The sequence below is a fragment of the Arachis stenosperma genome, chromosome 3 (genome assembly GCF_014773155.1).
Source record: "Arachis stenosperma cultivar V10309 chromosome 3, arast.V10309.gnm1.PFL2, whole genome shotgun sequence".
Lineage (NCBI taxonomy): Eukaryota > Viridiplantae > Streptophyta > Magnoliopsida > Fabales > Fabaceae > Arachis > Arachis stenosperma.
Window position 1 is genome coordinate 3,434,131 of NC_080379.1, and position 14,815 is coordinate 3,448,945.

At 35.9% G+C, this 14,815-nt stretch overlaps 2 protein-coding genes across 5 annotated transcripts; one reads left to right on the forward strand and one right to left on the reverse strand.

Annotated features, from left to right (window-relative positions):
• Positions 1 to 263: 263 nt before the first annotated feature.
• LOC130969668 (uncharacterized) lies at positions 264 to 5,851 on the forward strand. Of its 2 annotated transcripts, none has more exons than XM_057895511.1 (12): positions 264 to 349; positions 440 to 502; positions 1,127 to 1,302; positions 1,923 to 2,448; positions 2,675 to 2,825; positions 3,014 to 3,124; positions 3,288 to 3,645; positions 3,931 to 4,173; positions 4,346 to 4,415; positions 4,698 to 4,858; positions 5,204 to 5,270; positions 5,432 to 5,851. In XM_057895511.1, exons 3-12 carry the CDS (start codon positions 1,147 to 1,149, stop codon positions 5,575 to 5,577), a joined length of 1,989 nt encoding a protein of 662 aa, XP_057751494.1. In that variant the 5' UTR covers positions 264 to 349; positions 440 to 502; positions 1,127 to 1,146; the 3' UTR covers positions 5,578 to 5,851. The 2 variants fall into 2 exon arrangements, with proteins under 2 accessions (XP_057751494.1, XP_057751495.1); XM_057895512.1 differs by having other exon boundaries at positions 1,133 to 1,302.
• A 1,063-nt stretch (positions 5,852 to 6,914) lies between these two features.
• LOC130968439 (ATPase family AAA domain-containing protein At1g05910) lies at positions 6,915 to 13,912 on the reverse strand. Of its 3 annotated transcripts, none has more exons than XM_057893712.1 (11): positions 13,714 to 13,912; positions 12,590 to 12,894; positions 11,642 to 11,746; positions 9,704 to 11,557; positions 9,428 to 9,616; positions 9,144 to 9,286; positions 8,459 to 8,704; positions 8,168 to 8,354; positions 7,949 to 8,014; positions 7,551 to 7,800; positions 6,915 to 7,397 (listed from the first exon to the last, which is right to left on the reverse strand). In XM_057893712.1, the coding sequence occupies exons 2-11, from the start codon at positions 12,806 to 12,808 to the stop codon at positions 7,021 to 7,023; spliced, it is 3,636 nt and encodes a 1,211-aa protein (XP_057749695.1). In that variant the 5' UTR covers positions 12,809 to 12,894; positions 13,714 to 13,912; the 3' UTR covers positions 6,915 to 7,020. The 3 variants fall into 3 exon arrangements, with proteins under 3 accessions (XP_057749695.1, XP_057749697.1, XP_057749696.1); XM_057893714.1 differs by having other exon boundaries at positions 12,590 to 12,816; positions 13,714 to 13,894; XM_057893713.1 differs by having other exon boundaries at positions 12,590 to 12,820; positions 13,714 to 13,893.
• Between the last annotated feature and the right edge of the window lie 903 nt (positions 13,913 to 14,815).

Below are 14,815 nucleotides of genomic sequence, written 5' to 3' on the forward strand. Positions count from 1 at the left end.
TTCTAAATATTTATAGATGTGAGATAATATACAAAAATAAAAAAAACTCAAATATTTATAGATGTGAAATAATTTATAACACATATAAAAATTTTAAATATTTTTAGATGTGAGAGAATTTATAATTACACGGACAAATAAAATTCCAAATATATATATATATATATATATATATATATATATATATATATATATATATATATATATATATATATATATATAGGTAGACAGGACAGTACACACAAAGCTTGTGATTTTTTACTGCTTCCAGTTCCATTTGAAGCAAAGGTGTGACCGTCCAACTCATTCATTCTTTTCTTTCTTCATTCAAAGTTTCCATCTTTCTTCTGTAAGGTTTCTGGAACACAAGAATTTTATTTATTTCAATTATTCTGAAAATAAGAACTACTTCCATTCATTCCATTTACGTTACTTACAGGTGAAAGGTGCCGCCTTTTCTTTCTTTTCGGTTTGCACACAACACAGTCTAACTAGTTCCCAGGTAAAGAAAAAACCTTTTTTTTTTTTTGTGTGTGTCTTTTATGATACTTTTGAGGAAAGAAATTCATCATGATCGACAAAGTATATCTAAACATTTTCTGTTATCAATGCTTTGCATGTACAATCAATGAGTGCCTATGTGTTGTTCTTGTTAATGGATAGCTTCTGTTCAATTTGATCATGTTGCTCTTATGATATTTTCACCTTTATGTTGCTCTTTCGGACTGAAAAGCTTGTTTTTTACCCAAAAAGGAAAAGAAAAAGAAAAAGAAATTGTTGTTCACTTTGATCATGTTCTTATTCTAATATTTTTCAACCTTTTCTTGGGGGTGACCTTTTGAAGCAAAATTTTTTTGTTGTAGCTGATAATACAAATTTGTTTTGGGACACAATGTGGTAGTATTGGAGAATGTTGTGCCCTCTTCTTTTATCTGTTTTTATTTTTTATTTTTAAAATTTTGATAGTTTATGTAAGGACACAAAAGGACTCAGTGCACTTGCTTCTTTCTTTCTTTCTTTTTTATTTTTTATTTTTTTATTTTAATTTTTTTAAGGATGCAATCTTGTTGTTCCAATGCTAACTTCTTGTGCTTGTTGAATATTCTGTGTATGTGGCTACTGGCAGCATTAGGGTGTCAAGCATCAATGGTCATTGTATCAAACATGACTTCGCCGGATGTGTGTCCGATGGAGGATGCAATTCAGGCATTCTTAGAACACTTGATTGATCCATTGCTACCGGCAAAATCATCTGTCCGAGATAAGCCCACGCCATCGCAACAAGAGTCACTTGCAAAACAGGTGCCTTAATCTTTGCATTTCTTATTATTGTATATGAATCCCTGGATCCAAATATTGACCTATGTGGACAATTATGTTGTTTCTCTATTTGGTTTGTTTATACTTTTATTCCTTGTTTGGATGTTGGTGATAAGTATGACCCTGTTGGAAGTTTTATAATTTCTGCATGGATTCCTTGTTGTATAGATTGTAGTTAGATAGCTTTTATGCGATGCCTTATTCGAAGTGTAGAAGGGAAATATACTAGTATCTCATAGTGGAACGAAAAGATTTTGTAATTTATAATGCTTAATGTTTTTTCTTTTTTCTTGCAAGTTGCATTGCACGGTTATAAAGCCGAGGCTTGCTTAACTCAAGAGGAGTCTGTTTAAATGTTTTGATTTAGATTTAGTTCTGATAGAAAGTTGTTATATCGTGAATATTTTCGAGTATCATTTGTTCAATTTCTTAATATGAATCATTCTTATTGTATGAATAAAGTTCAAAGTTTTATCCTCAAAACATGAAGAGCATGCATAAAAGCCTCAAAATAAAGTTTTATGCATATTGATTTACAGAAATGCATATAAAGTGAGCAAAACATCTGCTCTAGTTACTGACTTTTCTGTGGTTGGCGTTAGGTGCGTGCTGTTGTCTTACTGTACAACTACTATCATAGAAAACATCACCCAGAGCTTGTATATCTGCCATTTAATGAATTTTGCAAGCTGGTGGTGGTTATGAGACCCAGTTTATTAGCATATATGCAATTTATGCAAAAGATAAATGAAGCAGAATTAACTGATGTGGAGAAACAGCTATCGTTACCAGAAAAAGAGATTATGAATGCATGTGATATATGTAAACGCCTAGATCCATCAAAAAATGCTCCTAATATAGATGGATGGCCCATTTCGAAAGTGGCTGTCCTTTTACTTGACAGCGAGAAGGAGAATTGCTTATTGGTATTCGGTTCCATCACTCGTGGGATATGGTCTTTGGTTGAAAAAGATTTGGACACCTCCAACCACAGTTCAGAAGTTACCTCAGCAACGAAAAGTACATATAAAAACAAAAGAGTTATCAGAAAGCCAACTAAAGATGAATTGAATCTTGTTGAAACTCAACTTTTGGAAGCTGGATATTTTGCTGTAAAGGAAGCTATTGGTAACTGCCTTTGTTATGCAAGTCATGATGTATATATTTTGATGCCATTCTCATGCCAACATTTTGTTTTGTCCTTTTTCTTTAATAAAATTTTATTGTCTAATAGAAGATAATCATTGCATTTTGTTTGCGTCATTAGTTAATGTATCAACATTTCTTAATTTAGTCTTACCAAGTTCTCTCTTATATGGAAATAGTTTAATGCGATTGTCGTAATGTGGTACAGGAATCAATAAGACTGATATTACACTTTTGGAAAGACACACTGTCTATTCACATAGCAAAGAAAAAGCAGCTTCTCGTTTTTATATTATGCAGTGCACCTTGCCGATCGGGCAGGAGGTTGTTCAAGTCCCTCTCAAAGATGTCATCGAAAGGTTTGTTTTAATACTAGAACATCATAAAATGATGCATGCAGTAAAAAGTAAGTGGATCTGCACATTCTGCTGCCCTTGTGGTATTTGTGTGCTAGATTTATGTGTAGACGTTTGTTTTTCTTTCAGATGATTGTCCCAAAGAAGTAAAACTGCTTCTAATTAACATTGTATGTCTTCTCTTCGCATAGCTTGCAGGGTCCCCTGATCAAAAAGGATTCTGGCTGTTGGTCAATCACTACGGTTGTTGATTACTTCCACATGCTTCCTTATTCTGAAATAATCTTAGAGTGGAATTCTAGGTTGGTATGGTTATCCATTTTGAGAAACTTGAGTGCACATCCATGTTTATGCAGTTTCAGAACCTTGAAATGTTCTTCATATCATTTGTTTCCTTCTTATAGTTTCTTTGGCAACTATCTAAGGTTTAACTTAATGCTTGTGTATTATATTCCATCTTGGCAGAAAAGCATTCTCAAATAGTTTACAAGATTCAAGGATAACAGAGAAAAATATAAAGGGGGACAGCTCTGTAGTGACAGAATCCTCAGCAAGCGAGGACATGTCTACTGGTCTTGATAGTAAACCGGAAAGATATAATATTGCCCCGAAGCAGAAAAAGGATAATGAAAGCATTACACTTAGACAATCTAATCATATCAAGGAGCCTTGTGAGATGGATTTGGATGAATCTTCCATTTTTCCTTCTGAAAATAAAGACATATGCAACGACATTGTTAATACTGTACAACTTGGTGAAGATCAAGAAAAAAAGAAGCCATCTGTGCACTATAAATCAAATGCCCGTACAAGTGAGGTCAAGGTTTGTTCCGAATGAAACTTGTTTATTAATCTAATTATTGATGTTTCAACGTGTGTTTCTGATTGAAAAAAGAAAACAGAAAGCCTTTTATGATACCTATGCAGTATGCTACTGGTTAAGAAAGTTTGTTTCCTGCTTTCTAAATCATCTATATTTTCAAATGTTTATTACCTCTCATCATAACTAAGATTCTAAACAGGCTGCTACTCACTGCTATTGTGATTCTTGAGCTTGATTGCCTTGTTTGTTATCTACCATCTTGCTGAATGGAATCTATTTTGGCAGGCTATGAAGGTTGATTCAACAACGACGAAGGATGAAATCAACACTTATGGTTCTTACAGCAGTATTTTTGGCAAGGGGCACAATACCTCGTATGAAAAAGAAAAGAACACAGTAGATGAGCATACTCCTGTTCCAAAACATTCCAAACTGGATTTGAAGAAGCTCATAGATCTTCTAGATTCAAAGGGGAAGATATTGTCACAAACTGCACTGACTGCTCTGATCAGGAAGAGGAATGAGCTGGTAAAACTTTTTCTTTGCTTTATTATGATCCATTCTCAATAGCTATGCATGGAAAGAACATAATACTTCTTATGCTATGATATGATACATTTTTATTTATTAGTATATTATGTCCTTCAATGCTCAGAAGCTCTATATTTGCATTGATCTAGACATAATTTTTTTCATGTAGGCTCTTCGGCATCGCCCAATTGAAGATGAAATTGCTATGTGTGAGCATAAAATTCAGAAAATACTAACTGGTTCGTGTACCTATCGGTCTAGCACTGTTGGTTGTCTTTACTTTTATTTTTATTTATTTTTTCCCCATGTATATGTCATGGGATTTGTCCTTCCTTTTTCCACTGTTCGTATACTTCTTTGCTGTCAGTCATACTCCCAACCTGATCTTTTTTCTGGTTTGGAAATCGAGTATTTACAATCCTATAACTTGATGCTTAGAGACTCACACAATTATTGACTTAAAATCCATGATAGTGTGATTAGTTTCTTATGTTAGTGTTCTTCTGTCTTGACAAATGTAGAGGGTGAAGATGATGTTGTTTTGAAGATAGAATCCATTATAGAAGGTTGCAATGACTTGTGGGCAAGGAATGAAGAAAGTGCTAAGCTTCATAACCTATCTCCATGTATTAAGAGGAAAAAGTTTACAGAGGATGCTGCTGTCACCAAAGGTCCATGCGAGGCACGTTGACATTCACTTTAATTACTAGCTTTTACATATGAATTTTTTATATGAAAATATTTTTTGTTGGGTTATATATATATAGCCAATGGTTTTTGTACCCTTTATGGAATAGCAAGACGACTCGTTTCTTTTCCCCATTGGATTGGTTAGAGATCTAGTTAATTTAAGTGCCTCGCCCAATCCATCGGTGGAGAAGGATGAGTCGGCTCATTGCATGAGGAAAGATGAATACATATAACTCGTATTATAACATGGGTTGGCGAAAGCTAAACATGCCCGTGATCCCTCTTTATCTTTATTGTAAAAATGCACTTAAAAGTTAAAACTCATTATATCATGCAGGAACTGGATGCTATATGCCGTGCTAACAATTGGGTCGTACCAACTTATCGTGTGTCAGCGATAGAAGGTAATAATATCTGAACTAGATTAGAATCTATTAGGGCCTGATTTTTTCGCATAATCTCATGAATGATAAATGAACGTACGACAGCTTCATCGATCCATAGATGATGTCACTTGTTGTTCATCTCATATTACTTGGTAACATTTTGTTCACTTTTTTGAAAGGTGGATTCCAAGCTGTATGCGTTAAAGGGGTTGATTTTCAGTTTACATGTAGCAGTGAATTGTGTCTCAGTCCTCGTGAAGCAAGAGATTGTGCTGCTGCAAGGATGATAGTTAAAATTAAGAGTATGGCAGAATCCATCAAGTAATGGTGGAAGCTTTGGAATGGCATGCTTCCAAGTTCCTCTATGTTTTTTGCAGTTCTATATATGATATAGCATAGGAATGGAGACATCCATTTGAATAACTGATCTCATACATTTTGGTTAATGTCTGATCTTGAATGCATGGTGGCATGCTAAAACTCACATGAGAGGACTAGATAGAATAGATAAAGATTAATCTTCTTACAACCACAGCTACTTTATTTTGATGATGCATTAATACTATTCCTGGCAAAATTTAAATTAGTTACCATCTTATTGCTGATCTATCAAGCTTTTTTTCATCTGTTTTATTTATTTATGGAGATCAGCAATATTACTCTTTATTTTTATTTATTTTTAGTTGCATTCAACTAATATCTCGTGAAGTATTGTTTTCACTTCACAAAGATCGGGTAGTAAATATTAACTAGTAACTTAACAGTGGCCCTTAAATCAATTGTGTATTCAGAAAGCTTCTGGAATGATTTGTTAAAACTAATTTGACGGTAGAAATATCATTTTCTAAACAAAGATATGATGTTTGAAAGTTAAAATAAAAATAAACAAAAAAATCATTTATTAGATTTTCTGATATATTTTTCCACAAAAAATATCAAATTCGATTATATATTTAATATTCACGTTTTTCTACCATAAAATCTTTTAAGTATAATCATTTACTTAAGAGAAATGAATTTTAGAGAAAGAATCATTGTTCTTGTAAACTAATTATGCGGGAACGAATACGTCAACAACTAGTCTATTATATTCCTCTACGAGATAAATTTTTGAATAAATCATCTTGCAAAATTGACCAAGGCCCCCAAAGTGGTTTTTAAGACTAGTTTTATGCACTAAAATCATTCTTGAGATTGTAATTGCACAAAATACATTTGAGATTGGCTAAGTGACCTACATTAGCTCCTAACCTGTTTTCTCAATGTGGCCTAATGACGTAAATTATTAGTAAACATGTCACATCAAGGTTTAACATGCAATAATGTAATGATGGTCAATAAATAACGTGTGACATTGCTGACATGGGCAATAGTGTCAATACTATTTGTCCATATGTCAGTTTGATGTCATAATACTTAAAAGGATCCGGTTTAAGCTTAAAATGGAAGGGGCATTAAATAAACCTAGGCTAGACGAAATGCTCTTTCCTCTTGTTGTAGCAGGGGTAGGTGGATGAATTAATTGCTTCTAATGGAGAATGGCAGAATGCTACCTTTAATCCTATCATAGTCCTAAAACCCTATAATAACAATCTATAGCTATCAGACTTATATTTAAGCATGAAGCATTCTATATTACGGAAAGTAAGAGGAAACGAGCTCTTGTACTCAATCAAATAACATTTAAATTAATTGAAAAGAAAAATCCCGACTTTACAGTAAAATCTTTCCTTTCTTTTTCACTGATGGGGAAAGGAAAACCCATCTATCAGAAATTTGCATCATCCTCTACAAATTTCGACAAAAACTTCAAAACCGAAGCCTTAACATCATCACCTTTATCTCTGCTTTCAAACACACCCTTCATAATCCTTGTGTAAAGCCTTTCAAGTTGTGGAACGCTGCAATTTTCACTGCGCTTAACAAATTGTTCCTTTAAAGACTCCACTTTTCCTGAAAATTCACCATCGACCATTGTGACATCCTCAAGATTTCTGCCACCATCATCTTGGCTACTCGTAGAAGTTCCATGTGAATTTCCATCGATCGTCACAGGTTCTACCATTTCAGAATCCATGTCATTTGTCTGATGCTCCGGGGGAGGCTTAGATGGTAAAGAATCTTCTGGAGACTTCTCCTCCGCCACTAAACACAGACATGCAAAAAAATTAGTCAGCATTTGAATAGGGAATGCAAAAGGGAAAAAGAGGAGAGAGAAGATATATCCAAGAAGAAACCATTTGCATCACCACCATTTTGCAGTGAGAGAGAAGATATATCCAAGCAGCAAAGGCATACCTGGATGTGCAATATCAACTGTCTTCTTTGTCCGCTTCAGTGCTTCATAACTCTGATCCACATTAACCTCCGGTTGGACATGACGAAGTCGAGCACTTGTTCTAGTAGCAGCACTCAGCTGTACAACAGGAGTTGCAGGGAAAGTGGATACCCCTAATTCATCAGGCAACTGGGCTGGACCTCCTTGGCTAGCAATCTTGTCACAGTATGCAACCAGTGCTGGATCCATCTGTGAGATCATCCCTTGCACCTGAAGAGGAAAAAGAAAGGAGAGAGAGAGAGAAGGGGGGGGGGGGGGGGGGGGGGGAGGAGAGAGAGCAAGATGAGAAGCATTTTCCAAGCAACAATAAACAGAAAAGAAACTCCGACATAATACTGGACATAAAAAGTCAAGGTACCGCATCACGCAGCTCACAGGCTCTACTGACAATTCTAGCACCATTGTAGTCCTCTCCATTATAAGCCTGAGTTGGGAACAGAACAAGGATCAAACTTGGGAAATGGTTCAAATATTGAACACATTTGTTTGAAGCATTCTTCACAAGTTTTCGGATTGGAGTTGAATCCAAACAATAATAATAGTAATAACCAAAAACAACAAGTCATGGTATACATGCCTTTGCATTGGAAACAATAAGATCAATATCCTGCAGGAATGCTGCACATGTGATATAATGACCATTATCAACATGATGCAGCACAGTAGCCATATCCATTGGGTTCTGTATGATTGACCGATAATTAGGTGCGTCTTCATCAGAGACTGGATAATGGAAGGCATTAAATCGTTTGTCATACAATATCCTACAAGTGATACAAAAACAATATTAAGGCAAAAGCTGCATGAATTTAACATAAGATATGACTTTGCCAAGTGAAGCCAACACAAATAGCATAGGTTGACATACCGATTGCAAACATCTCTTAGGCACATTCGCAATCTGCGAAGTGCATGTTGCTCAGCTTCTACCTTTGCTTTTAGCTCAGATACCTTAGGACCAGTGGCCAACTTTGGTGCCTTGGGAAGTTCAGGAAGGTGTCCTTTATTATCGGATTTCTCACTCATTCTTTCTAACAAGACTGACATAGCAGCTTCAATTAAACGATTGAAAAACAGGGTCCTATCCTCAGTAGATGGCATGTTCACTTCATAGCTGTTCAAAGGTAGAAAAAAATGGGATGAGCAGATAACCAGAGACAAAGCTGGGCAAGAAGACTACATTACAGACTTGAATAAGTAACTACTGTTCTTAGATATTTTAAGCCTCAGCCTGAACCTTCAATCATGCAGATACTTATGGAAATAAACAACCATCGAAATTTTGGTGAAGATAACGGGAATGAACTACTAAGGAAGCAGTAGCAATTGAATTAGAGACTTTTCACCTCCTCATTAAAAAAGAAATCATCTCATAAATATTTAAGTTTTTCCTTTTCATAAAAGAGAAACATGTTTAGCTTGTTACTTTTCACGCCTCCAAAACCACCCATTTAGAAGAAAACAATTGCAAGCATCCAGAGTGCTTGAATAGAATAAGAAACACTGCCTTGGAACTCAAATCAGTGTTTTGTTGTGAATTAGATCAAACATACACTGAACGATGAGGGAAAACTGAATGTGGTACATCTTCTACTTCAGCAAGCACAACTGAGGATGTTCCCAGTAGAAGGATAGGCATGTCAGATGGCAATTCGTCTAGCAAAGTCAGGAGAACAGCTCTGAGTTGTTCATGAGCCTGCAGGATTATGAAACCAATCAAACTCAGGTAGCATTGAAGCAGCCCCTCAACATAAGTGAACACATGCGTACAAAATATAAATTTTGGGCAGGGAGATCATTTCCATTTAACATACAAATAATTAAAATATGCACTTACAGTTTCCCACCAAACATCAAATTGTGGTAAATAGAGAATTGATGGTGTGGTTCTTCTAGCTTCGCCAAATATGTGTACCAATGCCTCCTCTGGTGTCTTAGCACTAGGATCTGACAGCAGAGATGGAAGTCCTAATGAATGTACAGGAAATTTTTCCAGTTCATGTAAAACCGCAGGCCCAAGATGATCCTGTTAAACTAGAGCAGTAAGTATATTCAGTCTTCAGTTGTTCTAATGACAAGCTTACAATAGTTTTTAAGGCTCCAAGATACTCACCAGCCCAGTACCTTCACCACCACAAAGTAGGAGTCTAGGTCGATAAACAAGTGGAATTGCAGACCCATAGGAAAGCATTGAAAATTTGGTCAGTTCTGATGCAACAGAAACTGGGGGGAAAATATCAGATATAATACTCATGACCCTTTCTAGATGTCTCTGAAGACACGGTTGAACTACAAGAGATAATGGCCTAGAGTGCACTATAGCTCCCCTGTGAGCAGCAGGGGTAATTGTAGACATTGCATCAACAAAATGATACTTTTCTACCTTGACCGAATCCACGTCTATAAGAAATTTGTCATCACTTGTATAAACCTGTGGGTATTTTTCACGGAAAGCACGAATGGCAGCTTCAGTACATAGAGCCTTTAGATCAGCACCACAGTAACCTACACAACTAGCTGCAAGTTCCCTTTTCAGATCCTTTGAAGGTGGATGCTTCCACTTGCCAGTATGAATATCTAATATTTCGGCACGTGCCTCACAACCAGGCAAAGGAAAATTAAATTCACGATCAAATCTACCAGGGCGCCGTAAAGCTCCATCAATAGCATCAATCCTATTGGTAGCTCCAATTAAAACAACTTGTCCACGAGAATCAAGACCATCCATCAAAGCAAGCAAAGTGGACACAATGGAATTGTGAATTTGTTCTTGCTTGCTAGACCTCACAGGTGCAAGTCCATCTATTTCATCAAAGAAGATGATAGAAGGTTGATTCCTTTGTGCTTCTTCAAAGAGTAGCTTCAATTGTCTCTCAGCCTCACCAACCCACTTGCTTAGCACATCCGCTCCTTTGCGCATGTAAAAGCTAACCTTCTGGCCGGCTTTTGAAGCAGCACAAGCCAATGCTCTTGCAATTAATGTTTTCCCAGTTCCCGGGGGACCACATAGCAACACCCCTCTAGGAGGAGTAATATGGTAACTAGCAAAGAAATCTGGATACAATAATGGAAAGAAAACCATTTCTTTAAGAGCATCAATGTATTCAGAGAGCCCACCTATATCCTCAAAACTAACAGTATCATCCACCTGTAAGGGCTGGATATCTGCCCCTCCCTTAGAGCTTGGTCCAGCAGTTTGAATCCCAGTTGTCAAGGTAGCCAAAGCATCACTCTGATGGGCCCAACCCGATGCAGCAAGGTTTAATCCCCATGCTGTTGTTCCATGCGTATCTAAGCCCCCAAAGAGCCAGGGGGGCCCAGATCTGTTGCCACCTCGACCCCACGGAATGGCAGGCCCTTGGTCCAGCTCATCCACAAGAAGGGAGTCATCAGAGTCTTCAGCCCTTGCTAGGCGATGCCGTTTATGAACTCGTGATCCACCCTTCCTAACATCCCTGCTAACCTTATTTCCCATACCTTGATGTAACACTCTTCGAGGAGATCTTGGTTGGGTCTTCCCCTCTTCCATAGAAAACCTACGGACATCAGAACGATTTCTAAGATCATAGCGCCTTCTTCCATCCTGCTCTTCTTCCTCTTCTTCTTCTTCCTCTTCTTCTTCTTCTTCTTCTTCACCCTCTTCATCATCACCATCTTCATCATCCTCACCTTCGTCTTCCACCTCAGCATCTCCTTCAATATCATTCTGACCATCATCTGCATCATTTTCCTCACCATTTCCATTTTCTGTTTCACCCTGTTCTGCCTTGCCTTCTGAAAAGTCTTGCCCATCATCTGATTCTGAAATTACTTGTTCTCTTGCCACAGCCTTAGAACGACGAGGCCGTAGACCTTCACGTCTAGGTGCTGATTTAGTAGACACTGCTCTTTTGTGCTTAGACATCAACTCTTCCTGGCTGATGCTATTGTTGATCCGATTTCTCAATGGTGGTCGATACGTAGGCCTCTGAAACATGATGACATGCCTTCTTCAGCTTAAATTACAAAGAATTCAAGTTTATTACCGAGATTTGAGAGTATAAAATCTCACCATTAAGTCTTCATCCTCAGCTCCAGAGCTGTCTGTTGCAAAGCCTTCGAGATTTACATTAAGCCTTCTCTTTCTAGTTGAACGTCGAAGGTTACTAGAGCCAGACTGTGAATAGAAGCACAGTTAACACAACCAGGGATGTAAAATTTCCAACATAAAATAGCTGAAAGGAATGATTATTGTTGTATGATCAGCCAGCAAATTCATGATTCTATGCAATGTAGAAGAGGAAGGAAAAAAAAAAAAGAGCTACTGTTACTAAGGCATAAAAAGCTATAGAAAGATCCTCTATGCCATTTACCATATAATATGGTTATTGCCATTGGAGTTAGCGAGAACTAAACCCTTATTGAAGAAAGAGTCACGATGATGACAAAGACGACAAAGAAGAGGAAACAGAAGAAGGTATTACATGTATAAGTACCAGAACCATCCAAAATCACAGCCAGCAGCCAACCAAAGAGAACAAGTGAACAACTGAAAGAATCAAAGCTACCTACTAATAATCAAGCATGTCTATCAGTTCCTATATTGAGGATTTGAATATAAGGGATGTTCTATGAAATATGGAATCTATCAAGGTATTAAAACGAGAAAATGGATATCAATGCAAAATTGAGATTTGAAAGCCAGTACAAACACAGGAACAGATCAGAAACAGAAGCAACGTTAAGTTATTTCATGATCAGCTCAACCAGCATGCTGCGTGTTACGGAAGAAAAAAACTTAAATTGAAAAATAGCAAATATCATGAACAACATCATCATATTCAATTATTTATATAATCCATAAATTGAATTAGAGGGAAAAAGTTGTCATGACAACCATGTCATGTTATGTCTGACAGTTAATGTGATATATATACAGAATACAAACAAATTAAACAATAAAATAGTCCTTGCAATAGCAATTATGCTCCTTGAACTTATTTGAAATGCAGATACTAACATTGGCATTTGAATCCTGTGCCTTCCGGCTCCCTGGACGCAGCATCTTGGCAATCGAAGCTGCTGTCCTAGACTTATTCTTGCTTTTCTTGCGCCGCCTAAGATTTGTGTTGTAATACATGAATGGTCGGCCATAAATGTTTGGTCTTGTCCTGATCCTATCACTAGTTCGCACAGGACCAGAAACAGAGCCATCTTGGCCAGACTGTTTCGGATACATGAAGCACACTAACTTATATAAAATAAAAACAAAAATAAAAATAAAAAAGTTAAATAATTGCCATATCTCAGTCAGCTACAATACACCTGCAGAAACCAATAGATCACAGTCCTTAAAACTTTCATAAATACAGCCAAAAAAGAGAGTTATGCTAAAAGAAATAAAACTTAACCAACTACCTAGGGAAGGGTATTATATATTCCACAACAATATCATGCTTAACTAAGCAAGAAACACCAATCACAAGAAAACCTTTACACACTTGAACTACCCACTTAAAGAAAAGGTAACACCAAAAAGTCTTCTTCAACATCTTGAATATTAAGAATTCTTAATAGTTAATACACCACATCCTCCAAAAGAAAAAGCCATTACATTCATGTTCTATGTATGAAGATTATCAGAGAATCCCAATGCATGTCCAAGACAAATTTAGGTGCTAAAAACTTGATAAATAAAATATCTTTTATTTCATCATCAAGAGTAGCCACCACACCACAAAAGCATGAACACCATCCTCAAATTATCCCTGGGAACATTCAACACTCATACAAACTGAAGCAGCAAGTGACTCACAGGTTCATACATGAAAACCTAAAAGCTAAAACTAACCTAAAAGTCTAAAACTATCACATTCACAATAAAAAGATAACAATTCCTTTAAACCATAAGAAACTATAACACAATAAGTTGCAACACGAACAAACAGGCAAAGAAAAAGAAAAAAACACACAAAGTCCATCGCAAAAATAATAATAATATAATAATCAGTCAAGTCTAGCATCGACAAAAATAAAAGCGTGAAAAACGAGAGTGATGAGGAAGTTTCCGAGGGCAAAAGAGGAATGCTGAACATGAAAACAGATTAAGAAGAGAGAATCCAGGTGGATGAGGTGGATATGCACCTGATCGCGGAGAATCAGCGATGGTAGCTAGGGTTTTCACGGAAACAAGTGAGAGAGAACAAAACTCATCAAATACATACACACTACTCTCTCAGGGGGTAGTTCTTCTTCAGGGTGCCAAAACCTCGTTTTTTTTTTGTGTTTTTGTTGTTCCAAATATTTCGTGAATCACACTCTGCAGCAAACAAATAACAAAATTTTCAATTTGTTTCATGTTACTCCTCAGTCCTCACTCGCTTCGTTCCACGACCCGAATCAGGGAAACGCCCCGTTTTGACCCGTAACGACTCGGCCCAGTATGACCCTTATGGCCTTATCAAAGGTTCTGTTGAAAAATTTGGCCCCTTATTATAAAAAAAAGCCTGTGTGAGTAGATACTGCATATGAATTTGGGATGTAATACTTATGATTAGAGAGTAACAAAAAAAAATTGTAGCAAATGCATTTCAAAAAAAAAAAAGTAGGAAATACGACCCTTTTTAGAAAACAACTTCCTATTAGACGTAATGAATAAATTAACAGGTTTTGAGCTTTTATATTTTTGGAGCTTGTTTGAAAATTATTCGAATGTGAGAAAAAATTATTTTTTTTAAAATAGAATTCATTTCTATTTAAAATCTAATTTTATGATTTGAAATAATTTTAATATATTAATAGAAAAAAATTCAATTCTTTAATTTGGAATAACTCTTATATAAGTTAAATTTTCTTCTTTTATAATTTTGTCTTTAGTAAGGAGAAGAAAAAAATTAAATAGGTGTTAGAAAAAATTAGAATAATCAATTATAAATAGGAATATTCTTTATATTTAACATATTGAGCTTGTTTAGTGTGAAAATTAATTTTAAAATCAAACTCCCTTTTTGTCTGCTCTGTAAATGAAGAAAAAGTGAAAATTTGAATTTTCAACAAAATTGAAATCATTCCTTTTTATTTGTTCTAAAGCAAGAAAAAAAATAGTTCTTGATTGAATTCTAATTCATAGATTTCGAAACAAGCTCTTATAATTTTAACAAAAAAAATAGTTAACTTGTTGAGTGATTAGCAGATTATTTTTTAAATTTAAATAATTGATATTAGAGATGGTAACACTACTTGAACC